The 19,177-nt window shown below is 37.2% G+C and overlaps 2 protein-coding genes across 2 annotated transcripts; one reads left to right on the top strand and one right to left on the bottom strand.

Annotated features, from left to right (window-relative positions):
* Positions 1–4,200: 4,200 nt before the first annotated feature.
* LOC149017542 (proteasome subunit alpha type-7) lies at positions 4,201–11,531 on the top strand. Its single transcript, XM_089151867.1, has 3 exons — positions 4,201–4,533; positions 5,701–6,115; positions 11,068–11,531. Exons 1-3 carry the CDS (start codon positions 4,361–4,363, stop codon positions 11,227–11,229), a joined length of 750 nt encoding a protein of 249 aa, XP_089007993.1. The 5' UTR covers positions 4,201–4,360; the 3' UTR covers positions 11,230–11,531.
* Positions 11,532–16,889: 5,358 nt separating this feature from the next.
* Positions 16,890–18,430, bottom strand: LOC149017541 (myb-related protein 308-like). Its single transcript, XM_089151868.1, has 2 exons — positions 18,013–18,430; positions 16,890–17,924 (listed from the first exon to the last, which is right to left on the bottom strand). Exons 1-2 carry the CDS (start codon positions 18,273–18,275, stop codon positions 17,453–17,455), a joined length of 735 nt encoding a protein of 244 aa, XP_089007994.1. The 5' UTR covers positions 18,276–18,430; the 3' UTR covers positions 16,890–17,452.
* Between the last annotated feature and the right edge of the window lie 747 nt (positions 18,431–19,177).

The following is a 19,177-nucleotide window of genomic DNA, read 5'->3' as shown; positions in this document are numbered from 1 at the left end:
TTATTCACGAAATTGCTTCGGCGCTGGAGCACCACGCACCTATGGTCGATATCCAAATTTGTAGTCAAGACGAAATCTTAATCGCTCGTTTTGTATAAATTATCCTCTTTTTTTTATAAAATTTAATTGTAAAATAAGTTATCAATATTTCGTCTCAACTCAATATGAGTAGGTGTCATGCCTGCACTCACAAATGAAATTAGAACGGCCCAACCTTGTATTGGTCAGGGGATCACTTCCGACGCCCAAGTTAGTTTAGGCAACAATAGAAGGCTTTGAGAGGGTTCTCAAAGTGTAGAAAATGATAGTAAATTAAATCTCGTACCATGCCCATCTTATGATGAAGGTTATATAATGGTTATCTTGAGGTGGCTCGTTCGTCGATTTCGCCTATTTAGTTGAAGAGTAAGCAAGTTGTCTTGAGAAGCACGTTCATTTCTTAGTATGATTAATGGAGCCGTTACTACATCATCCATTTTCCCATGTTTTAGAGTGGGTATGATGGGTGGTTATCTTCAACTGACCCTTTTTTACTTGGTCGTCTTCAACGTTCCTCTTAGACTTAGCACTGGTCATTTGTTCATTGTTCGAGCCTATCTCGAGTGAATCTCGAGGGATCCTTTTTAGGTTAGGAGTTCTTCAACTCCCCGATGGGATGTCAGGGTGTGTGTATGATTCTCCACGTGGGGTTCTTCAACTCCTTTTTTTTTTTTTGTGTGAAACTTGACTTTATTCAAAAAGGAAGGCTACAAAGCCGGTCTTTGTATCTGTCTCTTATATTCCAAGGATGAGCAATGTTTTGGCCCATTCTTCAACTCCCAACCTATGAATGGTGACAACAAGGTCTACCCCCTCTCACTTCTTAATATATTAGTAGAAAAAACACCTTGGTTGTTTGGAGATCCTTTCCACCTAAACTACCTGTGCACCCATCCCTCTATACTCACACATAGTTGATATGGTCAAGCCTTGACTAACACTACCGGGCCCGTGTCAGCATTATATGAATGTGATGGATGGGGGGGGGGGGGCATGGGCAGTTTGGGAGGACACGATATGGATCCAACTCTCTTTTCTTCTTCTTTTTCTTCTTCCCCCCCCCCCCTCAAACTTGGATCCACCTTGGTGTGTGGTAAAGAATAGCTTAATTCATAAAACAACTCCCCCCATTTTTGTTCATGGCTGCGCGGATATCTTCTGTGTAGGCCCTAGAGTGCTCCACATGTTCTCAAAATTGAGGAGCAATTGAGATGTTTTGAATGGGATTTTATATTTAAAAGGTCTTAAATAATTACAATTTGTTGCCCTTGTATTTCCTTAATTTACAAACTTCAACCCATAATTCTTCTGATCAAACGAAATCCTACACTTCGCTTCAAATGAAACCCTATCTTTTTTCAAAGTACTCTTTTGCTTTGCAATGCGATCGTCCTTCTCCTTTTTGCTTTGCACTATGAAGTGGTCCAAAATTCTTCAAAGTTGTCCTTTGAGTACTCCCAATCCTTGTCTTCCCAACATCCAAACTATAAACTCTAATTGCGTCCAAATCCTGAATAAAACCAAAAGCAAACATCAGGAAATACGTATTGGTTGAGATGAAATCGACTTTAATGCATCGTGAATAAAACTAAAAACAACGATCTTAAATAGGTTTCGTTTCAAAATGAAAACAGCTACGAATTTCCTGAAATTAATTGAGATGGATTTGTAACAGGAGAACTTGAAAAGTATCCAAATTTGATGTACCTTTGAGAAATGATTATCATTTGAGGAAGAGGAGGGTTTATCAAGCAAAGATGAAGAGGAATGGAGAACCCATTAATTGCAACATTCCTCTCTGGCAACAACATCTTCAATTTTCGGTGTCTACTTCCGCGAGCAATACTGGTTAATGTTGAAATTTGATATATCGTATTATGCTTTACATTAATGGGTTTTAGGTAGGGGTTATAGTTAGGGGTGTTCCTCTCACAATAATCTTTTGCAATTAATGGGTTCTCCCTTCCTCTTCATCTCTGCCTGACAAACCTTCCTCTTCCTATAATGATAACTATTTCTCTAAAAGTATATCAAATTTAGACACTTTTCAAATTCTCTTGCTACAAATCCATCATTGTTTGAGAAAATCTAACTAATTTCAGGAAATTCATTGTTGTTTCCATTTTTAAACTATTAAAGTAACTTAGAGGGGGTGAATAGGTTGCAATTTGTGGACTTGCCTAATTTTTCAGTTTAATTACAAATACAAAGTAAATTGTAGATTTCAATGATAATTAAGAAATGCAATTAATCCACAAGACAAATATTTGATGGTGGTTCGACTTTGCAAGTCTATATCTACTCATCTCTTGGCCTCTCAATAGAGTATTTCACATGCGATTTTCTTTAAATACAATAGATAGAGATCAAACCATTTACAATCTATGTTTAATAGGACAATAGCACCCTTTACAATATTTGTTATAAGTAGGCCAAAAGCACCCTCTACCAATTATAATAAACCTATACTATAATTGAACAATCAATATAATTTGAAGAGTTCGAAGATATTACATAACAAGGGGTGTGACACTTTAACCCTTATATGAATGTGATGCAATGGAAAAAATAATGCTCAATAAATGATATGCATCGCTAATGAAGTTCCAATGGTCTTCAATAACTTTAAGCTTTACTCCAATGAGCTTGTTTTACAACTTTTGAATGTCATTCAAAGTTGAATGGAGTTGAAAGGCAATTGATCAATGTTAGTTCACCAATTTGAGAGCTTTGAGAATTGTGAGGTAATAAATTATCAAAATGATAGGTAGAGACTATTAAATGGGGGTGGTTGAGTTTAGAAAGGAATGCGTTCATTCCAACAAATATAAATTTTTTGTGAAATTTTAGTTTAGACAGAAGTCTGTTTGACTAGACAGAGATCCGTCTTAATTTTTATAGTGGTTAAAAAATAGCCGTTGGGCAAATTTGGGACTAGACGGACGTCCGTCTAGCTTGCCTTAGTCAGACCGACGAACATATACGACACATAGTGCATAATCAAGTTGGGACTTGATTGAGTTTTTTGTATTTCTAGCCAACCATAAGTTTCATACACTCTCTTAATATGTAATAAGTCAGTATAGTGACGTGATATGCTCATGAATTAATACAATCACATGTAAATGCATATACAGGTGTCATAAGTCATAAATTCATCTAAGTCTTGAATTTGACTTGATATTCGCATCTTTTTTTTTTTTTGGTACTGGTGTTTTTTTAATACTGGAAATGTAATGACGTGCAAGGGTGGAACCCAATACCTCTCAACTGAGAAATATGGATATTTACTTAATATTGACTTGGGCTTGACCATCCGGTGAGTTTGGTCAAATGAGTCAAATTCATTCCACTTGTTTTAGTAATGAAATGGACAATTACAACTTAATGTAGACATTAGTAATTTATGTTTGTTATCATCAAAATTAATGGAGGCTGATGTGACAATGCTAACATGACATTTCCCAATAGAAATGAAACCCTATTTCAGATCGTTGCTTTTAGTTTTATTTATGATGTATTGAAGTTGATTTCATCTCAACCAAGACGTATTTATTGATGTTTGCTTTTGGTTTTATTCAGGATTTGGACGCAATTAGGATTTTTAGTTCGGATGTTGGGAAGGCAAGGATTGAAAGTACTCAAAGAAGGACGACTTTGAAGAATTTTGGACCACTTCATGGTACAAAGCGAAAGAGAGATCGCATTGCAAAGCAAAAGAGTACTTTGAAGAAGATAGGGTTTCATTTGAAGCAAAGTTTAGGATTTCGTTTGATCCAAAGAATTATGGGTTGAAGTTTGTAAATTAAGGAAATACAAGGGCAACAAATCATAATTTTTTAAAGATTTTTAAAATATAAAATTCCATTCAAGACATCTCAACCGCTCTTTAGTTTTGAGAACACGTGGAGCACTCTAGGGCCTGCGTGGAGGATATACGTGCAGCCGCGAACAAATGATTATAATAGATTATGGGGGTTGAGATTGTAAATTTAATAAGTTGAATTTTTGATGATGTTTTTAATTTACATTTGTACCCTTATAAGCAACCGTTGGATTTACCTTTGCCACATGTCAGGAGAGGCGTATGCACGGAAAATGCAAGGGCTTAAGATGGGGTCCACCGATATTTAAAAATGAAAACCATTATACTAAGTAAAGTGAGACCATGGCGGAGTGTTTTGTGTAGCAGCTTGCAAGTGCCTTGTCGACCAAGCAGGCGAGGCTAATTTCTCATAAATTTTCCGTTCGAAACACTCGCTTACCAGTTTACTCAGATTCCCATCTCCCGCCGAAGCCATAACAAAATCGCAGACAGAAAATGGCTCGATATGATCGCGCCATCACAGTTTTCTCTCCCGACGGTCACCTGTTTCAAGTCGAGTACGCCCTGGAGGCTGTGCGCAAGGGTAACGCCGCCGTCGGAGTTCGAGGCACTGACACCATTGTTCTTGGTGTGGAGAAGAAATCCACCGCTAAACTCCAAGACTCAAGGTCTGTCCTTTCTGTACGTTCGTCTGTTTTATGTTACCTTTTTTCTTTTCCAGATATCGATTATAATTTCAGACTGATCCTGATTATGTACGAACACAACTGTTAGGGTTCTATGGCTGTTGCTATTGAAATCAAGCTATTAGTACAATTGCTGTCCACATGGCTTGGTTTCATGCTCAATTTGAAATAGAAAAATCTTCCTTGTTAGTGGTTTAGGTGTTCGTGGATATTTTTTTAACAAGTTTAAGGATTGGGTCATCTACGTGTGTAAAATTGTGGCCGTGACGAAGCAGCATTACTGTCTGGGAATTATGTTGAAGATGCAAAATCCTTGATTTAAGGGGACCGTCTTTGTTCGTGAAGTTGTTCAAGTTTCCCCACCGTAAAAACTTCCCATTGGTGTTCTTTTTCTCTCGCTTTATTATTTCTTCTTTTTTGGTGGAAAAGATATTTGTTTTTTATTTATTTCTCAAGAGGTGTGTCTTTTGGCACTGATTTTTAAGGCGTGTAGGTTTTGTTGTTGATTTCTGGAGGAGTGATTTAGTATACTAAGATGTAATATCAACTAACTTCCACAATCACTGCCAAGAGAGTGAAGGGGAGAGACAGAAATGCATTTTGACTTGATTATTGCTACCACAATTATACTTGTGCATTCTGACTTGAAGTCAGATAGCTAGAAATGGAAAGTTGACTCTTCATTTAACCTTGTGCAGTCTGTATGCTGGTCTGTAGAGTTCCTATGGAGTTTGAGTTCAAGGTTTCTTCAAGTATTTGCGATGACTCTGGTGGTTGTACTTTTCTGTCTCTCACTTTCTGCTTATTTGGGGTACTATCAGCTAGGTTGAGCTTGGTCTGGCCTTTGAGTTTGAAATCCACCGGGTCTGCCTCAGTCTGTTTCAGCTTATGACAGTGTAGGAGGTAGGACTGCTTGGCCTTAGATGTTTCCATAAGGTCATGCTCTTTTGTCCTAATAAAACCTTGTGTCCACCAGTAAAAATTAGATTAGTTATTTTAATTTATTTCTTACTAGGATGTATTGTCTCCATTACCTGTTCTTTTGTGTTACGTTAGTGTTGCTTTATTTTTCTTTGGTTTTATATTTTCTTCACGCCACAATCTTCCTAAGGTTGCTTATTCATTTCCATTCCCCCCCCCCCCCACCAGATCAGTTAGAAAGATTGTAAATCTTGATAACCACATTGCTTTAGCCTGTGCCGGGCTAAAAGCAGATGCAAGGGTCCTGATAAACAAGGCAAGGATTGAATGTCAAAGCCACAGGCTTACGGTTGAGGATCCTGTCACAGTTGAATACATAACCCGCTATATTGCTGGTCTTCAGCAGAAGTATACACAGAGTGGTGGTGTGAGGCCGTTTGGTCTGTCAACCTTGATAGTTGGCTTTGATCCATATACGGGTGTTCCATCACTCTATCAAACAGATCCATCTGGGACTTTTTCAGCTTGGAAAGCTAATGCAACTGGGAGAAACTCAAACTCTATGCGTGAATTTTTAGAGAAAAATTACAAGGAAACTTCTGGACAAGAGACCGTAAAACTTGCAATCCGAGCATTGCTAGAAGTAAGTGGTTATTTTGTGGATTTCTATTTCTGCAAATCTCTTTTTTTAAATAAGTGTTCTCCATTGCAGATAGCTTCTGTCTTATTCTTATTTTGAAGACCCCACTTCTTTGCTGACACGTCATAGAAAGCTCATAGTCTTTTTTGGATGCACAGGCTATTTCAATTTAAGCTGGATTAAATAGAATGGTGTCAGTTACAGGAGCTTATAATTGGTGCTAGTTCAGCCCCCATATATTTATGTATTTGATTTGTACTGGATATGACTTGCCAAAAAAATGTGGAGTCTAGGTATGAGGTGTTGCAGTGAACATCTGTGGATTCCTGAAGCATCTTGCCATGTTTAATATTGGGGTCTTACACCTTGGAAAGTTGGAAACATATGAAGCCTGGAGAATGAATAATGACTAGGTGACTAGATAGAACAGTTAATGCCCTCTAGGAGCTTTCTCCTATTTAGACTTCGTGTTTGTATACGGCCAGGATGGTTAAGGTGTGCTCTGCCTGAAGTCGACCATTCACCAGTGGGATTAGAATACTAGCTTTAAAATCTAGAAGACAGTGCCTTGGCCGAAGAAATCCCACTACCATCTTCAACTTATATTCATTCATTGAAGTATGCGACTTTTATATGCATTATAAATGCAATCAATATATACCCTAGAAGATCTCTCATGTTAAATTCTAGAAAGTTTAATAGTTTTTGTTTTGCCATGGATCATGTGTGACCCATCCACTGCTACCTTTATTATACTGTCAGTAGGTTATGTGTCATGGGATGGAATCTGTTATTTCTTATCTATCAAGTCTGGGACGTGTGTGTATTTCGACATGCATGTATTGAAGCATTGTTATGCTGTTTTTTTCTTTTTCTTTCTATTTGGTACTTTGCTTTGTCTATTTTATTTGGGCTTTCAAATGAAATATAATGTCTTAAATGAAAGGGGATATCGTCTGGTTCTTCGTAGAATCCAATATTTTTTTTTTCAAATTCAGCAGTATTATCCTCAAGTTTTGTAGTCAGCCACTTCTTCTTCTCTCACTTATTGTTATTCTTATGAATAATATTCGTAGCTTGGTACTGATTATACTTAAGGACTGTTCAACATTCATTGCCAATTTAGTTTCCATTGACCACATTGCCTGAATGCTTTGTTTGCTTAGAATTCAAAGATTTCTCAAAGATGGATGGTTTCAGGGTCCAGACTAAATACTGAATCTTCCTTTGGGTTGTTATTGATTGGTGAGAATTATTCTTATCCTAAACTGACGCGGATATGATGACCTGAGTGATCTGAGCTTCAGAGACTTTACTGCTTTCACTATTCTCAAGATGACATATTGATGCAGTCATCTAACTGAGCTTGTTTTATTAGAAGTGTGGTTTAAGTTAGGTTATGTACGTGTTAGGCCTTTGCTTTAATGAGCTTTCATTCTGACAAGCCATTTTTTTGTGTGGGCCTTTAATATTGGAAGAGGGTAGATCTATGGGGTTAGCTAAGTGTTTCTTTCTTTATTTATGTGTTATTTAGTGTTTTAGTTAAACTGTTTTAGGATTCCACAAGTGCAGTCATGTTTTGAGTCAGTTCCCTGTCAGTTTATAGCAGCCAGCCTATGAGTGAAGGATGGGGTTAAGCCTTTCCTTTTAGCGGTTGGGCTTCTAGAGAAGTTTGTATGGGTGTCCAGCCTTGTGCACAAATTTGAGTGATGAGATTTGGGCTTGGGCCATTTCTTTACTTTGTACAATTCAAATTTGCTCTAAGATGTATGTTATGTGGTGGGATGCCTTCAATGGCTGTTGGGATGCTTAGTCACATCTCCTCCTTTCTCTCAGCCCTATCCCAACTACATATGACTGGCTACTTGATTTGTTGCCCTCAGGTCAACCCTATTTAAGTCAATACTTGATAGAAGACCTAAATTATGCATGTCTTTCCTTACCATTTTCTTAAGAGTTTTTTACATGTCACCCACTATAATGGGGTGAAACTCTGGATTTCCCACTATAGTGGCTTAAATTACATGGCACCCACTTTGCTAAATTCCAAGTTACCCATAGTTAAGTTTTGAACCAATATTCTGTTAAGTGACTTGGAAAATGACCATATTGCCCTCTGGAAAGTAAAACAACCTAATTACCCCCATTTCACTCATTTAAAATTTGAAAGTCAAATTACTCGAATGTCCTTTGGGCAGTAAATTACGTAACTACCCCCGGGTAATTGACTCCCCCTCTTCATTCAACGTCTTCTTCATCTCCACGATTCTGTCTCCCTCACTCTCTCCACTGAGACTCCTCCTGCTGCAACACTGCAACACTCACCTTTCTCGATGACAATGGAGTGGATGTAGATGGCAAAACCTAACAGAGAACAATCATCAACATCTGGTGTTTATGCAACAAAGCAAAATTTCCACCTGAAACCTAAGCAAATAGCTGTTTGTTTTTCCAATTCGTGTCCTATGTTCAGATGGTAAAGAGATCTTTCCCCAAATAAACAATGAGAAAAGATACTAAAACGAGGAACGAAAGAGGCAAACCCCGGCGGAAGTTATGAGAGATGTCATGAGTAGCGTTTTTTTATCCCTAAAAACAAACAGTTTGTCTGTCCGATCATACTGAAGTCATTTATACATAAAAGACTTGGCTTTCCCATGAAAAATAGAACCAAAAAGGAAACCGAATCTGAAACCTAATTGTTTGCATCCACTTTTGTTCTTTCAAGCAGTGATTTAATTTTACTTTTCTCTTGGGGGAAAGTGGTAAATATATGGACCATTGATGAAAGTATATTTGGGTTTTGGGAACTAGGGTTTACGCGAAGGAAGCAACTGGACAGAAATCATGTTCTGTTTTTGTTTTGTAAGCTTGGCAACCTCCAAAACTGATTTCATATCAACCTATGCACTCTGAATTTTTTAAAACTTCTCTCTAGGATACCAATTTTTTTATGCCGATTGTTTCGTGCTGCAGCAAACGGTACTTGTGTTCATTCAGGCATTAATTTAATTTTATCTTTTTTTGGGGGAAAAGGGTCAATATCTGGACATTAATGAATGCATATTTGAGTTGCGGTCGTCGCCGGAGATGATGACTTGCAGCAGGAGGAGTTTCGGTGGAGAGAGTGAGGGAGACAGAATCGCGGAGATGAAGAAGATGTTGAGTGAAAGAGGGTGAGTCAATTACCTGGGGGTAGTTACATAATTTACTGCTCAAAGGACATTTGAGTAATTTGACTTTCAAAATTTAAATGAGTGATATGAGGGGTAATTAGTCATTTTACTTTCCTGAGGGCAATAGGGTCATCTCTCAAATCACTTAACAAAATCTTGGTTCAAAACCTAACTGTGGGTAACTTGTAATTTAAGTCACTATAGCAGGGAACCCAGAGTTTCACCCCTTTTTAGTGGGTGACTTGTAAACGAACTCTCTTTTCAATTTTTTTTCTAACCACCATCCTCTCTGTTGCCCATCTTAATAATGGGCCTACCTTGATGAAACAGTTATGTTGCACTATTGCAACATGTTGGGTTAAGTTGCACTATTGGTCTATTGTAGCTTGTTGGTTGTGGGTTCAAACTTGGAAACAACCTCTCTTATGAAGCAGGGGGTAAGGCTACAGTTGCTCGCCCCAACCCTGCAGTAGCAGAGCCCTGTGAACTTGTTGTGTTGTGGAGTCTATGTACCGGAAATAATCACTTATTAAAATCTGCTCTCATCAATTTTGACCACCTCATTATCTGTTCTACTACAATTAAAGTTATGCACCATAGATTCATTCTTTGTCCTGCCTATCTTAAAACGTTTTGTTTCTAAGCTTGATCTCAGTAAGCCTAACTTACTGTTGCTCTCTGCTTTTATCCCATCAATCAAAATGGCATCAGCAAAAAGCATAAACCTAAAAAAAAATAAAAAAAATGAAGAAGAAGAACATCCTCTTGAATACTTGTTGCTAAATCATCCATGATAAGTATGAACAAAATAAATAAGGCTTAAAGCTGATCCTTGATGTAACCTAACTCTGTTGGGAATTCATTTTCTTGCCCCAAACAAGTTGTTCAAAAATGTTTTTTAATTACTTTTTTCTAGAGAACACATGGTTCAATCTCCTAACCAGTCCACCTTAAGCCCAGACATCTCTCTTTCTTCTTTTCTTTTTTGCCCCTTTGGGGGGGGGGGGTGAGTGTGGGGTAGTTTCATGGACTGGAAAGGGTTAAATACTTTTATGTGTTATAGAGCAAGATTTGAAGTGCATTCATGGTTTCGTCTTGTGATTGAAGATCTTGGCTGTTATGCTCTGGAAGAATCTGGGATGTGTAGATATGCCTGCTTCTTATTATTGGTTCCTTATTCATGGTTTAAAATTAAACCTCTCCTCCCTTCTTGCTTTATGGAACACAGCAAAAGAGAGAAAACTTATTCACAAGCAGCAGAACAGTTGATGCTATGATTAACAACTCGAGCAAACTTGACTTGCATTTGATTGCTTAGCTGACGCGTTGAAACTTGAGAGTTCTTGCAAGTTTGTGATGATTAGAGTTGAGGTCATGCAAGTGCAAGTTGATAATTTAAGGTTTCATTCATCTTGTAGTTCTTAAATGAGATCTAGAGTTTTGGTTTTTATGCAGTGATCCCTTAAATGGGGTATGTAAATATGGAGGCAGTCAACTGGGACAATAAAATTTATGGTGAATGGCTTCATGTGAAAATGACTTTGACTAGCTATGCCTTTGTCATTATGAGTTACTAGTGGGCTCTTCTTTACCATAGCAAAGCATAGAACACCAAAATGATTTGGGAGTTGATTCTTTGGACCACCAAGTTGGCCACTGAAACTGAGTTCTCAACCCATGCTAACATTAGTTTTTCGCTTTGTCTTCCTTTTCTTAGTTTGATGATTGATGATACTTGATCTGCAGTTCTAAATGTTGTTTTTCCCCCTCGAATTTTAGGTTGTTGAGAGTGGTGGAAAGAACATAGAGATTGCTGTGATGACAAAAGAAGATGGTTTACGGCAATTTGATGAAGCTGAAATTGATGCTATCGTTGCCGAGATAGAAGCAGAGAAAGCAGCGGCAGAGGCAGCAAAGAAGGGGCCTCCAAAAGAAACCTAATTCTTGCTCATCTTCTGTGTTTTTCACTTGGGAGTTTCTGGGAAGTTGGGATTGAGATAGGTATTTTTTATTGTGGATGATCTTTTTTTTTTTTGGTTTTTGAATCTCAAGATAAAACTTCTCTTATGTCTCATACCTTCCGAATTCTAGGGAGCACCCAAAGCTATATCTATCATGTTCTGGTATTAGAGCTTTGTGAGTTTTTATTTTCGTAAATTGAGTTGTTTATTGAGACCATGCTCCAGTAAATTGCTGGTAGTTTTAAAATAGTTTGCCAGGTCACAGTACTTAAAGATTAGAACTATATGGTATGTTTACCCGGGAAAAAAAACAAAAACTATAGGGTATGACAAATAGCTTAGTTTAGAGGTCACTAAGTATTAGAGCTATGTGGCTTTTACCTCTTGTTGGGAGCCAATATTATGTGCCAGTCGAGATTCTCAAGTAGCGTTGCTCTTCGTGAAGGTAGAAAACTGCAGGAAGTGTCTGGGGGTTGAGATCCTGGTTGTTTACTGCTTAATTTGCACTTGATATCTCACTTGCCGGTGCAGCGTCCTGGAAGTCAGAAATTAGTTTGTCTGAGAGGAATGGACGAATAGAGTCAAGTGGCTAAGGCTTGCGCTTAGCAGCAATTCCTGGCTCTCTGCTTGCCATCTCAAACATTCAAAATCATAGATAGCCAAAAGCACCAAATCCATGCATTTCCTTCAAATATCCGTTGGATTGTTAGGAAGCAATTCTACATGGCTTAAATTTTGTTAGAAAAATTTTAGACAATACATGCATAGGAAATAATAATCAATAAACGTAACTTAAATTTTTTCCCAGTAAAGTGATGTTACTGATATCTAGACTAGTAACCTCAGGCATAATCCCACTACACAGGTGTCCGAAGCCATGAAGGTGCTTGGAAGTGTGTTTCCTTGTCTGTATGTGGCTCCCTCTTATAGACCATGCCAGTAACGAAGATTGTTTAGGGTTTCTCCGTCAAGATGTCATGTGTCACATTGACTGGAAATAATAGGTTGGCCCTTGGCCAATAGAATTGTCAACCATGCTTTGTTATCTTAGGGGGTCCATTCCCTTTGATGTGGGTGGGTACCACAGTGATCATGGTCACTCGATTTCCCATCTTTGTTATCTTAGGGGGTCCATACCCTTTGATGTGTCTGTACTGCAGTGAAAGATCTCCCAGCCCCACAAATTCTTATAATTGGATGAGATAAGCACTTATAATTTGACCCCACAACCCTATCTCTCCCCATCCCGTGAAACACTAGTCTTCCTCTCCTCTCAGGTTTCTGGGTTTGGGCTTTTTACTAGTGGGATCCACGATCAGAATAGTCTATGGACACTGACACAGTGGTTGGTGCTGCGCTGGTCTTACCTAACCAACATGCATTGAAAAAAGTAGGAGAGTTGTAGGGTCCAGGGAAGTTGGACCAGCTGACTTGGGACCACAGATGGAAGCTATTTTATCTTATGCTAGTTGGGTTTGGTTCCAACACTTAGTCGTTGCTGGTTCACCCTGTGAAACTTCAGGTTCTTTATGGCACGAGTCAGTCAGTCAATGTTTATGGATTTTTATTACTTGTCACGCCATCAGGGATGAAGTCCTGTGTTTGGTGAGAAAGTCTGCAGGGAGGGAAATGTACTAATACATCCCAGCATGAGGTCTAGCTGATTTTGGTGAAATTCTACAATTTGAGAAGGTTGAAAATCTACAAACCCAGGAGTTCTCTGAACAACCTAACACTTGGAAATTGCAAAACCAGTGAAAGAAAAGTGTACACTCTGCGAACAAGAAGTAGAACAAGAAGTCAGAAGACCCAGTAGGAAAAACACACGAACCATGCATAGAGAAATCTAGACAGATTGAACTAAAATTATATTATGGTTTTGAAGTTCTGAAGCTAGTATGGATTCTCTACCCATTAGATTTTGTCATGTAAGAAGAAAGATGGAGTAAACTAATTACATTATGAAAACACAAGAGGGAAGAGGGTGGGGAAAAGGGTGAGAGGCACTTCAACGGTGACAACCTTTTAAAAAAGAAGAAAGAAAAGTGGATGGATCATGGATGTATATGCTCTGTGAGTCGTTTTCCTCTGTTTCCCTATCATATCTTACCAAACCCCTTTTGTGATTAACCCAACCTCACTAAACTATGATTCATTCACAATCTCTGTTCGGTCTTCTAGAAGCCAGGATCTTCAGAAGAAGAAGATAATTTGTGAGCTTTACCTGATCTTCTAGAAGCTTAGTCAGACATTAGAGCTCACAGGTCGCTCAGGTAATCCGTGACACAGAGTAAAGGGTTCTTACATGAAAATTGAAATATTTCTGAGCTTGTGAGTACTAGAGTTAAATAAAAATGTCAAATCATCTCTGATAAAGATAAAAAAGATATTTTTGAGTTGATATCTTTTATTTGTCAAGGCAAAAGATTCTGTTCTTCAGTTCTTCTCAGTTTTTTGACAATAGGGGAATTCATTTCTGGTTCATTTTGCCTGTTCTCAATAGTGAATTTCCCTCCTAACTATGTTGGAAAGAATATGAAGGAAGAACATATATATCAACAGAGAATCTAAACTCACTCTTTCAACATGAAAGAAGATTTTGATAAAACTTGATTATTATCACTCCATCACCAACTAAGAAAACGGTTAAGAATGATGATTGGAGTTTAACACGCTCACCCACCTCTTTTTTTTCAATTAAAAAAATTATATAAAGATAAAACAAAATTTGATGTTTAATTAACTAATCCCTTATTGTAGGGACCCAAATGTCTCCATGGATGAGACACTTGTTATAGTGTCCACCTAACACACCAACTAATCCATGTTTTAGACAACAGTTAATCCCAAAAGTCAAATCTATAAATATTAAACATGATTAAAGAACTACTTTGAGGCAAGTTTCCCACAACTTATGCCTCAAGCACTGTTCACAAAACAGATTTTTGAAACAGATATTCCAACCAAATAGCTTAAGCTAATAATTAATTCGCATCTTAAGAAGTTTAAATAATAAAAGAGAAAGACTAATCTAGAGAGCTTTCGCACCGCTAATGTGAGAGTTGAGAAATCTTATCCACTGCATTAACTATAAATTCAGGGTGTAAGAGTCCTCATTTCATCAAAAGAAGACTAATTATAAGTTAAGATAGATATTTAACATATAAATATCTATCCTAGAAATAAAAAACAAAAAGATCCCCTGTAAAAATTGTTAAGAGGAAAATTATCAAGTAAAATCATAATTTCTTTTATTGATCTTCTCTGCAAAATTCTTTTATATGAACAACTAGCACCTGAAATTAAAGAAATGGGCAAAGATAAGATTCTAAAAAGGAACAGAGACATTTTGTTAACTACTCAAAAGTAATAAAATAAAGCTTAATTGGAATTAGGATCTGTAAATATTCATAGAACAAGGAGGACCCACAATCAGGTATTTAGGTTCACGCATGTTGTTGGTGGGAGTTGAAATATTAATTAGATTATTTTTTGGTGAAATATTAATTAGAATTTAGGTGTCAACAATAACTCTGGTTGTTAATAAAAAGCAATAGTCCTACCCAGAAGGTAGGATAGAGTTATAGAAAAATAACTCACTTCCCTTGTTTCACAATTTTCTTTGTGAGTGAAGGAGGAGAGAAAAAGAAAAGAGGAAAATTCTATGGAAGCTTCTAATGTCTCTACCTAACACGTTAGAGAAGTGGGTGAAATGTTGAAAGAGACATTGCATTCCTTTATTTAAAATTTCAAGGGTCACTGGTCATTATATAGGGTCCCCACTTACCTGTCCTTATATCTAAATGAGCATCACAAAGGGACAACTTAGGATTTTATAGAGTTTTCAATTTTGATTCAAAGAAAGACAACATTAAGGGAACTTAAAGTGATAACCCATAACCTAACCCCTTTTTAGATAGGGAGGGAAATGGGTCGGGTCAAGGGTTATGGGTTTTAGGCCATTTTGTTAGCCTACTTACCTTTTGAAAATTAGGTGGTGTTGAATTTGCACTAAAGCACTCCTTTTGAAACCTTTAATTTGAGAGAATACGTTTCTAAGTAAATAATATACATAAATTTTATTAAATTTTTTGGGGGCCATGCACGTAGGGTTCAGAAGGTAGGACGCTGGGAAGGGAGGGTGGTTGAGAGACAGGGCTATATATGGAGTTATCACCATTGTGCCAGAAATACATCCGTCACATATTTTAATTTTCATTTATGATATTTTCGCTTGATGATGAGTAAAGCAAACATATACAAAAGTAACAAAAAACTAACAATCAATACAAAAATACTGATCATATTGCACAATGTGTGCTAACTCAAAGTAAGAAACATATTTCTTAGATGATAAAGCATTAGTTTTTGTTTTATTTGTTTGGATTAATCGATACAATGCAAAAGTACATTCATACATCACAATAGGGAGCTTCCAATGTATGAAACAGACACTTTTATATATGGCACATATTCAAATTTCTAATATTAAGTTTATATTTAGGTCGTTTTCCTTTTCCTTCTTAGATATATACATATTTGAAAATATGCCTGAAGATACCTGCTTTGGTTCTAGGTCTGCTGATGTCCATTTCATGAAAGTTGGTGTACATGCATTGTCGTTATTATATTTCTATTATATTTAAATATATTAATTCTTTATTTTATTATCACACTTGTTTTGATTTTGAAGTTTAACAATAACAACAACATGATGGTCCGGTTGAACCTCAGATTCTAAAATTCAGAGCAAGAGAAAAAGGAAAAATATAACGATATATTTTATCTTAATTAAATGAGGTCAATTACATGAATTCTTGGTTTCTTCATCGTTTTCGCTATCTGTAATTTAGATAATGAAATTGACGTGTTTGTTTGACATGACTAGTTTTTAATAAATATATCTCTCAAAATTTATCTTGAATCAGCCTCTATACCTCTCTTCTTTGATTTCGAAGAACTATGTTCTTTACATCTTAATGCCCACTCTCATGCCCTAATTGTCTAACATTCTACAAGAATATAACCCAAATATTTAATAAAAATTAAAAAAAGACTTGCTTGTCATGGTGATTAGGAGATTAGATTCAATATAGCTAACAAAGAATGTCGAGAGTATACGAGATCATCTGAAGTAATATTTTCATTAATTATAGTGATATGAGAAGATAACATTCAATTCTCTGCTATTTCAACCAAATATTTAACCAAAATGTTTGTAAACCCAGAATTAGAAAACGTCAAAACTTTCTTACGTCAATGCTATACTAAATTAACCATTAAAACTATAAGGTCCATTGGAAAACTCAGTGTGACGATAGGCATATAGTTTGGATACATCACCCAAATAGACATCTATCATTAAAGAAACCCATCTTTCTTCAATGATCTTCATCTGTCATTCAACTAACTGGGGATCATGATCATGAGTATTAGATATTAGTACATGCAAGCATGCATAAAACAGGTTTGTTAATTCTAATTATCTTTATCATTGGCGCTGCATTTAATTAGACCTAACAGGTATACTATGTATTAGTACGTGCAAAGCATGCATGAAGCCCTTCCCTTTCTCTGAGGTTCTCCATATACATATACGCTGTTCAAATACGTATTTCTTTCAACTTTCACTCATTAAAGTTGTTTTGGTAAACGTTGTGACAAGATGGGTTACCTACCCATTTTCCTCGTTTCTCCTCCTCTCACAACTTATCCATCGCCAAAAGAAAGAAACCTTGCCCAATTCTCATAGATGACAAAATCCCCAAGATTCATGCCCTAATAATGGAAATTGGGTACCAGGTCGAAGAAAATAACCGAACCCACTTTTCATAAAAAAGAGAGTTGTTCTTATTTTTTAAATTTAAGTTGAATATAATGTAGGAGGAAATTAAGGAAACGGATAGAGAATTTTCTGAGAAAGAACATATATTTACTAACAAATGTAGGAGGAGATTAAGGGAAGGAGTTTATTATTTCAACCTAATTAGACAAACATTTCACCTGAGCTTTGAAATGAAACAAGAACCACTGAGAAGTTAATTCATAATTGATCAGTGTTTGGTTGTACTATATGGTGATATACTTGCACAGAATAAATTAGATTTAAGAGAAAGCAGTAGAGATTTTCATCAACAAGAGCCTTTTCCTCTCTTCTCTTCATTCTAGTCTATCAAGAAAAAAACAAGTTGAAATTTAAAGTCTTATTTCATATCCAAGCTTCTATAATCTAAGCTACCAGTACTCTTCAAGCCTAGGAAATCACTACCACTGCTGCTGCTACTGCTACTTCTACTGTTACTTCTACAGCTGCAATCCTTGCCCTGCAAACCCAAGCTGCAAGAGAGACAAAAAGTCTTCCTTTCTTCACTTCTGAATGGCTCAAGAGGTACGTGACAAGGAGGGCTAATTCTAAGTTCAAGATTGAGGTCTGGGCATCTTTCTTCCCTCTGGAGAATCTCTTCTTTGAACCCCAAAAGCCCTTCAACTATATTCTCCTCCTTAGCAACAGCAGCAAAAGAGATGGTTGTGACATTCCCAGCCGGTTCATGAAGTGGCCTGTGAGTTGTGGGGTCAATCCCTCGGCTCAATAGCTTTCTCTTTATATGAGTGTTCCAATAATTCTTTATCTCATTATCTGTTCTTCCTGGCAATCTGCCAGCTATAAGAGACCACCTGAAACAACCAAAGAAACAAATAACTGAATAATGACCAATTAAAACTTCATATTTGTGAAGAAACTGAAATGGGCTTATTAGCATACTTGTTACCAAGGAGACTATGAAGTTTAATGATGAGTTCATCTTCTTCTTCTGTAAAGTTGCCACGCTTAAGGTCTGGCCGGAGATAATTGATCCAGCGAAGTCTACAGCTTTTACCACACCGGAGAAGGCCTGCTGCCTTGGGGAGAGAACGCCAGCAGCCCTCGCCGTGTGCCCTGATGTGGGCTACAAGCCGATCATCTTCCTCTTTGGTCCATGCCCCTTTGTTTGTGTGAGCTTTCTCACAACAAGGAGATCTACCCATCAAACACAACTAGTAATAATAACAGTAGAAGTTGCTCTTCTTGTTTGTGGTAGATGGAAGAGGTAGACGAGAAGAAGGCAGGCAGCTAGCAGAAGGTGTTAGTGGTAGGCAGGTTGTGGTGTTGCATCATCAAGGCCGGCCCTTTTGGAAACTAGAGAAGGAGATTTATAGGCGTTTGACTAGAGAGAGAGAGAGAGAGACAGAGAGAGAGAGAGAGGCAATATGGGCCTTATTGCTTCTAGATGTGAGTTGGTGAGAAAGGTTCCTGAGAGACTGGCTATGCCCGGTTGCTTCTCTCTCTCTGTCTCTCTCTCTTCTTGTGATGATATAAACTACCATTCAGGTAGGTGTAAAGTAAGGTATTAAAGTATAGCATGACAAGGCGTGATTCCTGCCTTTATTTTATGTCTAGACTACTAAGGATAAACAAATTAAATTAACCATCAAAGTCTCCCCCAACACAGAGCCAGGTAAACATATATTTATTGTACTCAAAACATACAAATGTCTTAAAATGGTGGTGTCTGGTATATAAGTTACTTGGAGAAAACTCCCACCACCAAATTTCCGAATGGGTTAGTCTGCCTCTACATAGAGATCCGATTTCCTACGCAGTACATCTTTGTCTTCAAATGTTCAATTACCTTAATTTATTTATTCCTTCTTGGCTGTAAAGCTAATCATGTAGTATCTCTGTTGACTCAGCATTGACTCACTATGTATAGAAGATCAACTCGGATACATGACCGTAAATAGTACAAACTAAATTTGGCCTTTCTTCAGGGAGAGTATATATGTCGAAATGATGGATGGGTAGGTTTGAATAAAGTTCCTTGATGGGGTTGTGAGTGAATATGGGCTCCATCAAGTCATGCAAAGATTAGAATAAGAGTTTTACTTTT

Source organism: Hakea prostrata, chromosome 4, assembly GCF_041222555.1.
Source record: "Hakea prostrata isolate BN-2017 chromosome 4, UWA_Hpros_2, whole genome shotgun sequence".
Classification (NCBI taxonomy): Eukaryota; Viridiplantae; Streptophyta; class Magnoliopsida; order Proteales; family Proteaceae; genus Hakea; species Hakea prostrata.
The sequence above is the reverse complement of the archived record's forward strand: the minus strand, read 5'-3'. Positions and strand labels throughout refer to the sequence as shown.

Excerpts from the sequence above, each read along its gene's own strand:
- LOC149017542 (XM_089151867.1), top strand. The coding sequence starts at position 4,361 with ATGGCTCGATATGATCGCGCCATCACAGTTTTCTCTCCCGACGGTCAC. Across the intron at positions 4,534-5,700 it reads GCTAAACTCCAAGACTCAAG|ATCAGTTAGAAAGATTGTAA; the intron begins GTCTGTCCTTTC and ends CCCCCCCACCAG. Across the intron at positions 6,116-11,067 it reads CAATCCGAGCATTGCTAGAA|GTTGTTGAGAGTGGTGGAAA; the intron begins GTAAGTGGTTAT and ends CTCGAATTTTAG.
- LOC149017541 (XM_089151868.1), bottom strand. The coding sequence starts at position 18,275 with ATGGGTAGATCTCCTTGTTGTGAGAAAGCTCACACAAACAAAGGGGCA. Across the intron at positions 17,925-18,012 it reads CATAGTCTCCTTGGTAACAA|GTGGTCTCTTATAGCTGGCA; the intron begins GTATGCTAATAA and ends TGGTTGTTTCAG.